The 13,846-nt window shown below is 34.2% G+C and overlaps 1 protein-coding gene across 1 annotated transcript in view; it reads left to right on the top strand.

Annotated features, from left to right (window-relative positions):
* Positions 1-13,846, top strand: part of LOC134607811 (polyamine-modulated factor 1-binding protein 1-like) — a 340,326-nt gene that overhangs the window by 119,973 nt on the left and 206,507 nt on the right. Inside the window, 1 exon segment of the mRNA XM_063450371.1 lies at positions 6,899-7,088. Within this exon segment, the coding sequence (XP_063306441.1) occupies positions 6,899-7,088 (190 nt within the window).

The raw sequence follows: 13,846 nt of genomic DNA, 5'->3' as shown, positions 1-13,846 counted from the left end.
TGTCAGGCAGGGCTACGGTAGATCCCCAGATGTTGTGGAACTACAACTCCCATGAAGCTTTGCATGCCTTTAGAATGCATTTAGAATGACAAAGCATCATGGGAGTTGTAGTTCTACAACGTCTGTGGATCTACCTGTTGGGCAGCCCTGCTGTAAGGTGTGCACATATATAACAGATCTTTATATGAAATATATTAACAATGTACATATCATCAGGCAGTGCAACAAGTTTCAAGGTGAAGTATTGCTCCGCGTTCCGTCTTACAGCACAGACCTTAAATTAGTGATCTGATTCTAAACATTACATTTAAACATTAAAATAAAATTGTATTTTCCTTTATTTTAATTTTTTCGTAGCATATGATTTATGAGCACAAAATGCCTCCAAAATCATAAAAACAATTCTCTTATCAATACATTCATCTTTTTTCTTTTCCGTTTAAATATTTTTCAATTTGTGTCAATCACATGATTATTAGTTTTTTTTTTTGTTTTGTTTTTTTATTTCTTCTAGAGAAAGCATCTGATTACAAGCTCTTAGGAATAGGGTTTATTTGACCCCCTCCCTCATTTCAGTGTTACTGTTTGGCCTGCATTATTAATGCTGTATGACACATTCAGTGCATTATGTTTTGGTTAAAGCAGGAAATAAAACAAAAATACATATTCATTAAAATTTAGTGAACAGCTGAGATATCATACTATAGGATTAAATAGTGTATAAAGGATTACAAAAAAAACTGTCTACTGATTATTGTTAATCCTCCTTAGCCATAAACAAAAAAATGGCAGAAAATGCACTTGGAAGAATAAAGAAGATTTAAATGTGGAAGCTGTCACAATTCTCTCTCTTATTTGTTTCCTATGAAGCTGTTTACACAAATATTAGTTTAAGAAATGATTATGATCAAGTGATTACCTGCCATGAAATGTTATGCTTGTGAGCAGTCACGAGTATTGTTAATTCAAGGCAAATGACTTTGACCGCCTGTCACACACTTTTCCTCTTGATTGGATCGTGTGTAAAAATAAAATATACAAAGGGATGCAAGAAGCCATTCGTGATTCACACCTTCCTGTCAGGCTGTCGCAACGCCTTCCACATGACTGCCTTTCCTTCAGTGTTTTCTGATTATGTAAAACTGAAACAGATAATATTGGAATCATTTCACTGTAAACATGCATGGCTATTTTCTTAGCTGAGTGATGAGAACAAAAAAAAAGGAAGAAAAAAATAAAAGGTTTATCTGCACGAGTGATGAAAGTAATTGTAGCTTATTCATATATAATAATCTTAAAGTACTGCGACTGAATCTTGTACATGCATGCGTGCACACACATACACAACACATACACGCATGCTCACACATATATAATTCCATTTGATTTCTTTTTCCATGCTGCAATACTGCACACCAAACACTTCCTTTTTTTATTACCGCACATACAATGCATGCGTCTGCGTGTCTTTCTCTAAAATATTTAGTAATGTTTTTTTTTTTTTCAGTAGGCCATCAATGCTATTGCGTTTGCAGATTTCAATAACCAGTGCTGGTTTGACGGGAGTTAAGAAGATGTGTTTAGTTAGCAAACCGAAACATCTTGCTCTTTTTGAATTGTCTGCATTAGAAAGAAATAATTTTGAAATAATTGTGTAGAATAAAAAAATAAATAAAACAAACAAAAACTTGCGGAATACTGCAGCGAAAAATTAATGAAGTCATTTGGATTGTAATAGACAGAAAGTGTCAGCACCTTCATTTTCTACTTCCTTATTCACAGCCTAGCCAGATAACTTGCTTCTAGATAAAACCCCTAGAGGTCTACTGCAAATTCTTTTTCAATACAACCAGATCATTGCAGATAATTGTATTACACGGGGTATTGATCTAAAATCGTCATTCACCGGAAACATATAAAAAAATAAATAAACGAAAAAGCCATGATTATAGCTTCGCTGTTTATTGTTCACACATCATATAAGTGGGCTTTTGTGAGAATCACCTGTAAAGAAAAGCAAGGTAGAAACATCAGCGAAATTACCTCTTTACAAGAATCTATTGATCACTTTAAATCAAAGAAGTATGTTTGACATGAGATTACCTGCCAGTTTGAACATTAGGTACACTATGTTATAGCCTAGGGCAGTTGTAAGTCTGCCAAAGGGATTGTAAATAAAGCATGCAGCTGCTAGTGCCTCTGGCTTGGGATCAACTAGAGCTCAAGTCCAGGGCATAGGTAAACGTAAAATAATTTAACCCTTTCCCGACAGCCTATCGATATACACTTTTTGTATAGGATTCATTATTATTTCTTTGTAAACTGAAATATGAAGATTTATTTTGGAATTTGTTTTAAAAATTAGGTTGAATATTGATTTGACAGCCTTTATCTGAACACAGAAAGCCATTTCCTATTTTAATATTGCATCACTGCAATATTATATATATACATATACATATACATACATATATATATATATATATATATATATATATATATAAACTCACAATATATATATAATGATAAACTGACATAATAAACAAGAATGAATGTAAATGTATAAATGTTTCTGTCTACAGAACTCTGAGATTACATATTTTCCCCCTAATACATGTGTCACTGCTATGTATATCTTACAGTGCATGATAATTTTAAGTTAAGGAACTTAGGTTTTAATTGTTAGTATGAAGATACTGTGGGAGCTAATGTGTATTGTAGTGGTTAATTTTAGTGATAGTGTAGTGTGTTAGGGTAATGTAAAGGTTAGGGTAGTGTATGGTTTAAGGGGAGGGCTGTTAGAACAGAACATACACGTCCCAAGTGTTGCCTGAGACTAGTGGGAGTTACAGTTCTGGGTGGCAGCTATTTTAGCTGCCATCATTAAAATGGACACTCTAAAGTGTAACTTCCGCTAATCTAAGGTAGACTGGGACATGTATGACCCACTTTGCATGTGATTAGCCCCCTCAGGCTATACAGAGGTGATACTTGCATTATTGCCTGTATATTATGGGTATGTCTTCACTAACCATGAAATATGGAATTCTAGAAGTATGTTCTGCCCATCAAAGTAATGTGCAAATCATTTCATATGAAAGCCTGGTGAACTTAAACTAATATATACACTCTTACACACACATGTACATACATTAGATAGATAAATTACTTTGCACACTTTAGTGATATATGTTCAGAAACATTCTTGATATATACTGTATATACATAAACACACATCCATGCACATGCATTGATAGATATATATATATATATATATTCACATTCCCTCTCTCTGCATGCATACATGTGCAAAGAGATGGTTATTTTTACATATTTATTTAAACGTACAATTTAATTAAACAATACAAAATGCAATATACATATATCAAATTTCCCATGATACCTTGCATAAATATTGTGTAAATATTCTCTACCACATGGATGGGCCTGCTTTAATATTTAAAACTCCACACAATTTAGATTTGTTGTGTTCATATTGTGTGTTATCCTTTAAACAGGGTAGGCTTGAAACTGTTAGAATTCTTAATACCTTTTTGATAGTAAATCCTTGCAGTGTGTTTTTATGTATCATATATTGGAATTTAGGAACATGAATCTGACATAAATAAAATATACACAAATATATATATATCCAATTACAAAGCATGGCTGCCTTTTTTAATACTACATACCTTTCCAACAGACCATTATGTGCCATTTTTCTCAACCCAAGACCAGATGAACTACTCCGACCCTCTCTATTAAAGAACTTTTTTGTTAAATGCTGTTTCAAATATTAACTTTTTGAATCACTCACGTTTAATCACTGAATTGTAATTGAGTAAACACATATAATGCATTTATCAAACCATGTCTTCTGCTACAATGCGATCATGTAACTTTTAGTTGAAAACGTTTCTTATTTGGTGGCTTTGAAGGCTTTTTATCATGTGAAATGATGATTGTGACTAATATCTAAAGTACGGTTTGCAGAAATCTATGAACCTATTCAAACATGGCAGTATGCAGAACTCTAGTCTGGTCCAAAGAGCTTTCTTTTTTTTTTTTGCAATATGCCAGCATTCAGACTTCAAGGTATAATTCCCATTTGTATTTCGTTTTTTTTTTTTTTAATATTTCCTGCTGTGCAACTCAGGAAAACGTGATTACTTTTCAAAGCTTGATGTTTTCTACATAAGCTGATACACACCTGGTAAGAGAACAAAATGTTGCCTCATCTAAAACGTTCAAGGCTTGACACTTACAAAGCCAAAAACATTGCTTTTGAGGGGGGAGAAAAAGCTGATTTACTGTGTGATTACATTTTCTTTATTGGGTAATGGCAGCATTGCCAACCCCCCTCTCCCTTTCCCCCCTTAGTGAGATTTGGTTTTACAGCCTGGAGGGTTTATCTTAGATTTTGAAAGGAGTCTCACTTGAAGTTGTTCATTAGATTGCGTCCGTATTTCAACACGTGTTGAAATTATTAAACGTTCCACTCATTTGCTCAAAGAGATGCAGATGTACTTGAAAATTAACCCCTTCAGTTTCTCCATGAAATACATCATGCGGTTAAATCAGTAGCTTAACCCTAAAATGCAACACAAAATAAATCAGGCTTCTGTCATAATTAAAGATAAAATGTAGGGTTTTATTTTCAATTGTTTTTATAAAATATTTGAAATGCTATGATCTCCTAATCTATACAGGGATAGGTAGATACCACAGAATTTGATGGATGTGTACTATGCAGTGTAGATAGGTAACTGGGTAATATCAGCTTTGAGAAGTCTAAATTGCCCACATCTGTTTTCAAAAACAAATAAAAAACATATGTTTTGTTTGTTTCAACAGTTTAATTTGGGTTACTGAAACAGGCATGTAAGTTTAATTTTTATTTTTTCTATTTTTGTTTTTGTTTTGTTTATGACATTTGCCAAGCAGTGGTCGGGTTTTGTCATAAACTAATCCTAAAAATTTGAAATCACCTTTCAAAGGAATTAATTTAATAGACTGTAAGCTCGATTGAGCAGGGACCTCTTCAACCTATTGTTCCTGTAAGTTTTCTTGTAATTGTCCTATTTATAGTTATATATCCCCCCTCTCATAATATTTTAAAGCGCTATGGAATCTGTTGGCGCTATATAAATGGCGATAATAATAATGATTATTATTCTACCGGTCTATCAGTTGCTGCTTAGTGTAACCCACGTATTACAAAAAGGCAACGTTGACATAGCCAATTACTGCTTACACTATGTGCAGCTATGACCATATCATAAATAATAATACAACTTTGTGGTTCATTCAAGCTTAGTACGTTTTGTTTATGCACACTAGCTTATGAGCTTTCATACAAAGTATGTCCAGGAAATGCATAAACATACAAAAAGATGTTTGCTTGTTTTTTGCAATGTTGAATGCATACAAAATCTGTTCATATTTGCATTGCTAGTATTTGGCATCCTTTAAATTAGATCAATATTACAAAATGATAAATCTTTAAGATATATAACTTGCGCCCATGTTCATCAACCGATGTTTGAGATAGCCCATTGCATGATAGCCACCTTTTCAAGACAGATGAAGATAATTCACTGAGTTAAGATGCTTGTCTCATGCCTTCGGGCAAGTGCACACAAAAAAACCAAAAACACGTTAGGCCTTTGGATCAATATCAAAGTCTTTAGCACATTCTTACTACATGTTGTCTCAAATATGCTACTTAATATATTAAAGATTATTTAACAATTGCTGCTAACTGTCTCGGTGCCAGCTTTCACTCAGATTTTTAAAGAGTTAATGCCAAATTTCAAATCACTGCCCCAAATATACTGTACTATTATTTTTCCTGCTGCAGATATACATACATTGCATTATATTGGAACCTTATATACATATATGACACATATAGCATCTCTTTCATTATGCATTTGGTAAATATTTTGCATATTTGACACACATTTGTCACATCCTTTCCAAAAAAAAATTAAAAAAACTAGGTCAAGATTGATAATAATTCTATTGCATTTTGTGAAATATTGCCTGCATACACAAACACAGACAGACACACACACACACACACACACACACACACACAAGATATGTTTGTGCAAATCTTTTTAATATAGATACATTTGATAGATATTTATGTATAAGATAATTTACATTTATATGTGTTTTTTTTACACCTTTCTACATCTTGCCCCTCCATCCCCACTCACTAAAAAATAGGTAATACTCATATTTGCTGGACAGCAAGAATTTTATTCAAATTGTCTCCACATATCATTTTGGACTGCGGTCAACAAAGAACAAAGGGAAATGTCTTTGTCTTAAAATTGCTTATTTTCGTAGGAAAAAGAAAGACCTGCTGGTGTGTGCTATATTTAGTCTTGGTCTGATAACTGAGCGCCATCTATTGGTAGACCTTGAAATTACATAGGATTGGTTTGGAAGACTGTAAAAATGTATCTTATAACTATACTAACAAGACAATAAATCACCCACACAAGCACAGTATTTTACACTAACTAGTTACTTCCCATGTACAATGGTTTATGAAGATGCCTTATGAATGAGCTATTTGTGTTTCACATTCAAAAAGATCGAGATGAAATGTTCAGCATTTTTAAAGTGTAATACTGATGCTGAAACTGTTAATTTGTTGGTATTGTGTGTGTGTGTGTGTGTGTGTGTGTGTGAGTGTATATGTAGCGTGTGTGTGTATATATATATATATATATATATATATATATTGATATACACACGCACTAGCTGCTTGAAGTTTACATAAGGCTTTGATAAGAGATCTATGGTTTGCAAGAAGTAAAAACATACGTAGAATTTTAATGTTGGTATATAGTGACTCCTTTTTTTCCCCCTTGGTTCTCTACAGCTCAAGAACTTGCCAGTCAAGAAGAAAAACTTCTTCTCCTGGAATCCAGTTTGAAAGCAACTCAGGAGCAGCTAAGCGAGCAAATAGCTGAGACCGTTCGCCAAGAGCAGAACAGCAGAAAATTCCAGACAGAAGTGAGGACCTTAAAAGAACGTGTCACAGCTTCTGCAGATGAAAGTAGTGAATACAAGTGAGTGGTGACTTATCTTTTCTTAAAACTAACTGACTAACTAACAGAACTTTCAATTAAATACATTTGTGTACAAGATCTAAAATGTTTATGCTTTTTGGTTTTCTTTATGTCACTATTTTTTAGCTCCACTATACTGCAATATTTTTAAGTGTTTAATTTGTAGTGTGAAATGTATTTAAAATACATGTAGCAAAAACATTGTTTTAGTACAAAATCAGTGTAAAGGTAGTAATTATGGAGGTGTCGGCATGCTTTTTAGATGTTTGCGTTAGGAAAGCTGTGTGCAATAGGCTTAATTTCTCAACACTGGAGGGTACAAAGGTTACATATGGGCCTTGTTGCCTCTCCTTCTTCATCAAAGAAGCTGACTTCAAGCATTATGTTACAAAATTATACCAAATGCTATCTTTAAATGTACTTCCTGTAACCCCTTCATGCAGCTCAGCTAAAAATAACCCACACAATAGTTTAGTCTTTGATCGCAGGTGACCTGACCTAAAGAGGCCTTGTGCCTTGTAAGATGCACCATTTGGCTACGAGCTAGCATAGTGGCCAACAGAAAAAGTGCGCACTGGATAGATAATGAATATGAAACACTCTATAATGCATAGAACTAACAGACCTCTCTATTAATGCTCATAAAATGTTCATTTTTAAATGTGAGCATATTTTGAAATTCATGCAAATGTCTAAAATCTTAACAATGCTTTGCTAAAATGTTCAAGTGTGAAAGTGTTGTGGAAACGTAAGATACCGGTTTGGAATGGATCTAAATCTATGAAAACATTTTCAGTTATCTGGTGTGTTTTATAATTAAAACATCTTAGCCATCACTTTAGATTGCCTTGAGCAACAGTCAAAAGGCTTGCTGCCGCCTCAGTAATGGTATAATTTTTGGTTAAGACTACACCCTTTATTTAGCTTTTTATGTTTGCTCTGAAAATATATATGATACCACTCTTGAATACAGAGAGTGTTCCAAATTACTTTAAGAAACCTTTAGAAGTGGAAAAGTGCAGCCAGTTGAAAGTTATCTGAATGAGCAATGCATGGATATTAGATTTGCTTAATTGAATTCCAAAACAAGAAGTGACTTCTTCTGTAGACATAACATGTGCCGAAGGTTATTTCGCAACTGGCTTTTTAACCCTTTATATGAAGAACAAAGCATAGCAGCACTCCTTTGCCGACAATCTGGCTCTTGAGGGGTTAAGCCAAGTGAGTAAACCGCAGGTCAGGCGTTTTACAAAGCACTTAAACATAAGCTACCCATTCACTGTTTCGAGTGTCTGAGACACGTTTCCTACTGTCTATAAGATAGAATCCCAGTGATCTTTTTTTATTTGGTTACAATGGAACTGGCCACATTCAAAAATTTAATGATTTTAATGACTTTTGATAAATTAAGATATTTGGAATGTCAGTTGCGTTTTGCTCATATTAAATAATCACAAAAAAAAAAGATTACCTGGCTACCCTTTTTTTAAACCAGTGTGATTGTATCCTATGTAATTACAACAGGTAAAACATATTAACACTGTTAAAATTAGGATTTGATAAACACTGACTTGTTTACATGTTTTTGTTATATTATATCACACAAATGGTGATGTAATTGGGGGAACAATTATAAACCACAGCTACATACGATTATCGTTCTTCTAAACATCTCTAGCAGAAAAAGATCTGATTATGTGTGCAATTAAATTTTCGTCTGATTAAAAAAAGGCATTGTTTATTTACAAACATGTTTAAATAGTGTTTTGTGCTTTGTATCATAGTGGGAAAATAATTTTGGCATATTCAGCAAACAAATGGTTAAAATCCATTTTTTTTTTTGTCTGTCCGTATACACGAGAATCAAGTAGAAATATTATTGCTGTTTAAAAACGTATGCCACAAAATGTAGTTAAATCTTTAAATAGCATTATGTATGTGGACTTTCACTTTATTGAGCTATATCTTAACGATGAGCACACTGTATAGACCGTAAACCAAGTATCACAGCACAAATCTGATCCATGTAAAATACTTGTCCAGTGCTTCTAGTGGGTGCCTGGAAATCGTAATAATTTGTTGCATCGATTTTTGTACGGCTGTGCAGCTGAGGTCCCCAGAGAACAGATAGGAATAGACATTTTATTGATTTGCTTTTCATAGTTATATTTGCAAGGCTCCATTGCAAAATAATTTAGACTTTTAAACTCTGAACTGAGGCATTATGAAAATCTCATGCTACTCCCTAATTATGTAACGATGAAAAGCTATAACTTCAATTGTAATCTGAAGTTTGAATATAGATTTTTTTTATTATTTTATTTTTTATTCTTAAGTACGAAGATTACATTTTGTGCTTGTTTGAGGTAGCAATCTATACTTTGCTTTTATTTGTTAATGAATAAGGACATTTATATTATATAGATAGATTAAATCTGCAACCCTTGAAACATAATGCTTGTTTGTATATTTTTTAACGAGGCCATTACACAATTATTTACATTAGCACATGTAAATGTTTATATTTTGTTCTAATTAGTCTATTGGGAACTCCTTTGTTCTACTAACCTAACACTTATCATTTCCAAGAAAAATTCCTTGCTATAGAAACTATTGCACATAATACATTTTAATTGTTTTATTATGGAAAGACATATATATTTTTTTTGTTATGTATATAAACAAGCTTAGTGTAAAAAAACAAAACAAAAAAAAAAACCTTTTTGATCTGCAACATGTTACATGATGAGTACAAAGTACTTGTAATCATTTTAATAATTTTGATATATCTGTATCTATATTAACCTCTTCATTATTGTACTTATATATATTCTGTTTAATTAAATGCTAAATACCCACAGATCTTGACCTATAATGACAATTAGCAGGAAAAAAGTATGGTATATGTGGGTGTACATATGGGCGCATATTGTTTGTATGTGCATGTGTACATACATGTGTATATACACATTTAAATATATAACAACCATTGTCAGCCAATATTGCTTTATAGACAATAATATCTTAAATTTTAAATAATAACTTTAAAAGTATTGTTTGGGTACATGTCATTAATAATACTGCCTGTATGATTATTTCTACCAAGCCCGCACAAAGCTGCATTATAATGACAGTGTATATACAAAATAACTTAAAATTGCATTTTATTTTAATATTTGTATAGACAAGGCAATATAGTTGTGGTTGAGAAAAGAAAGTTAATTTACATTGTGTGATATGTTATTAAACCGTTTCTTATTTTGTATTGTGTTTTTTTTTTTTGTTTTGCAAACCTTTAAATGTCAAAATTGCTAACAATTTGATTTGAGAACAGACTTGACTAATATCAGGTAGCATACTCAAACATTCCAAGTTGTCTGTTTATTAAAGACATCTACATTATATACATTTAAAACATCAAATGTCAAAATGGCATCGTTTAGATGTTCTACATTGTTGCTCTCTTCATAGTCATGCAATGTCTTTATATCACTCTTAACAATGCTGCCTCTAGGATAAGGGTGAAAATGGAGTTAAGGCTAAATGGTCTCTAGCATTTGAGTTGGTTTGGGTAGGGTTAGGTGGTGATTAGGGTTAATCAGCATTTAGAATTTGGGGGTACTTGTATTTGAGCTACTGTGTACTCAACTCCCATAATTTGGGGGGAATTGTGACCAATGTACATTGTATAAATGGAATTGCTTGGGGCAAGGAAAATAATGGGGGTAAGTGAAACAAAGAAGAAAAGGGGGAGGTAGGAAGTATGGGATTGTAGAAAGAATTTGGTAAACATATAGTGAGGTTAACATTATCATGCAACCTGGTATTCAGCTTATGTGGGGGTGTAAACTGAGTTTCAGGAAATATCTCCAAAAATTAAACCGATTCAAAATGATATTTCCTTTTTAGATATATTTGAAAGAGTAACAAATATAAATTTTAAGACATTCACAGTCTTATAAAAACATATCTAGTTTAAGAAATATTAGAAACCTATATGAATACAATTTTTGCAACACACAGATGGTATGCCAAGTAGATAAATATTGATAATTAACCTACTGGTAAGGAATCAGCAAATAAATTAGGGAACTCTCAAAATGAATTTATTTTAAGTATTTATTTACAGTATTTCTACAGAGAGTTAATAAAATCGCCTGACTAAAACCAGACATGAGGGGTGGTAGAATTTGTAGTTCATCCGTGTGAGACATATTTTCAGGTGAAAATTTTGTTTCTCAGTCGTGTGAAGGCTAGTGCTAAAGTATAGGTTTTGTTTTCTTTTGCAATTCATTACAGCAGGTTTTAGGAAATGCTCAGTCTAAATTTACACATCGGCAGTATACATTTGTCTCTTAGCTGTGCTGTATATCAAGCAGTCTCTTTTTTTCTTATTTTTATGCTTTTGTAATTATGTTTCCCTATGAAAAAATGATAAACACTAAAAAAAGGTGCGTGATGCAACCAGAATTGTATCCGAATTATACCTCAACCTGTTCACTCAGCAAAGTTACATACCGTATATACTCGAGTATAACCCGAGTTTTTCAGCACATTTTTTGTGCTGAAAAACCCCAACTCGGCTTATACTCGAGTCACTGTCTGTATTATGGCAATTTACATTGCCATAATACAGACTGGGGGCTGTGTGCGGTTACTTACCTCTCCTGCAGCTCCTGTCAGCTCTCTCCTCCTCCGCGGCGGTCCGTTCAGCACCTCTGTCAGCTCCCAGTGTAAGTCTCGCGAGAGCGGGGGTCATAGTGCGGCTCTCGCAAGACTTACAGTGTGAGCTGACAGAAAAACTGCACGGACCGGCGCGGAGGAGAAGGGAGCTGACAGGAGCTGCAGGAGAGGTAAGTGCTCTCTGCCAGCCCCCCTCCCCCCCACTGAACTGCCAATTCCACTGGACCACCAGGGAAGGAGAGCCCCCCTCCCTGCCATGTATCAAGCAGGGAGGGGGGGGACGAAAAATAAATAAATTATTAATAATAATAAAATAATAAAAATAATAATAAAAATAAATAAATAATAATATAACTTTTTAAAAAAAAATAATAAAAAAAAAAATATTAAAAATGCCCACCCCCCACTAAGGCTCTGCATCACACACACACACACACACACACTGCACTCATACACACACACACACACACACACTGCACTCATACACACACACACACTGCACTCATACACACACTGCACTCATACACACACTGCACTCATACACACACACAACAGTCATACACACACTGCAGTCATACACACTGCACTCATACACATTGCATTCATACACACACACTGCACTCATACACACTGCACTCATACACACACACACTGCACTCATACACACACACTGCACTCATACACACACACACTGCAGTCATACACACTGCAGTCATACACACTGCACTCATACACACACACTGCACTCATACACACACACTGCATTCATACACACACACTGCATTCATACACACACTGCACTCATACACACACACTGCACTCATACACACACACACTGCATTCATACACACACACTGCATTCATTATATACACACACTGTAAATAAATATTCAATTAATATAATTTTTTTAGGATCTAATTTTATTTAGAAATTTACCAGTAGCTGCTGCATTTCCAACCCTAGTCTTATACTTGAGTCAATACATTTTCAAATTTTTGGGGGGTAAAATTAGGGGCCTCGGCTTATATTTGGGTCGGCTTATACTCGAGTATATACGGTACTCTTACTTTTGTTAACTCATCTGAAAAGTAAAGTGAAATATAATAAGTAATTATACTACAAAGCCCTGTAGTTCTATTCTACACCCCAGTTTAAAACAAGCTCAAGATGGCTTAGGAACTTAAGGCACTGTAACTGCTTTATCTCTCTGTAGTGGTTATAGTGTCCCCTGTCACTGTCCTTCCATCAAGCTTTAAACCATATTTAATGTAGCCTGTCCCTGAGTGCTGTTTGGGCTGCTGTAGAAGCATTAGCCTAAGCAGTAATGGGTGGCTGTAATTGGCTGAGAGTGTCAGCTGGCTGATTTTTAGCGTATCACAGCATCAAAATGGTATGATATAGCAGGAGGTCTGCACTTTCTGCATTACACATATCTCTAGAAGGCAGCAAGTTTTGGGTGGCAAGGGACCCTCATTCTGTTTTAGACTGCTTGACAATTGTTTAACACTGAATGGAGGTGCAGTGCTAAGGGACTCCATGCACTATAACCCATTTAATCAGAATAAACGGTTATAGTGCCTACAGTGTCCGTTCAATACTTAATGATGCTGGGTTATTTCTACTTGTTACTATCTGGTCAGCAATTTGTGTTATAACTCATGTGTATGGCCAGAATTGCTGTGTAAATCACTTGGTGTTACTGCCTCAACAAAATGAGCTACATAACAATTTATCATCCTGGAGCATAACATTTCCTTACCCATAATCTGGGATCTGCTGGCCAGCAAACTACATGGAGAAACAATTATATAAGTATAAAATAAGTAGATAGTTAATATATTGCTAAACACAAATACACACACCAGTCAAGTCATAAGACTTGCTTTTCCCACAGAAATCTCACTTTAACAGTGCTCTCACTACTGCAAGGGATTCTGGGTAGGCGTATGCAAATGAGCTAAACAAAGAACCACATTTTTGCCTCATAATTCCACTTTATACATGGATTCCTTGGAGTATGTGTCTGCTGTATACAACAGCTTTGAAATACAACTCAGGAAGAGGAGCAAAGCCA

Source organism: Pelobates fuscus, chromosome 4 (genome assembly GCF_036172605.1).
Source record: "Pelobates fuscus isolate aPelFus1 chromosome 4, aPelFus1.pri, whole genome shotgun sequence".
NCBI classification, from domain to species: Eukaryota; Metazoa; Chordata; class Amphibia; order Anura; family Pelobatidae; genus Pelobates; species Pelobates fuscus.
Note: the sequence above shows the minus strand (reverse complement) of the source record. Positions and strands in the feature narration are given on the sequence as shown.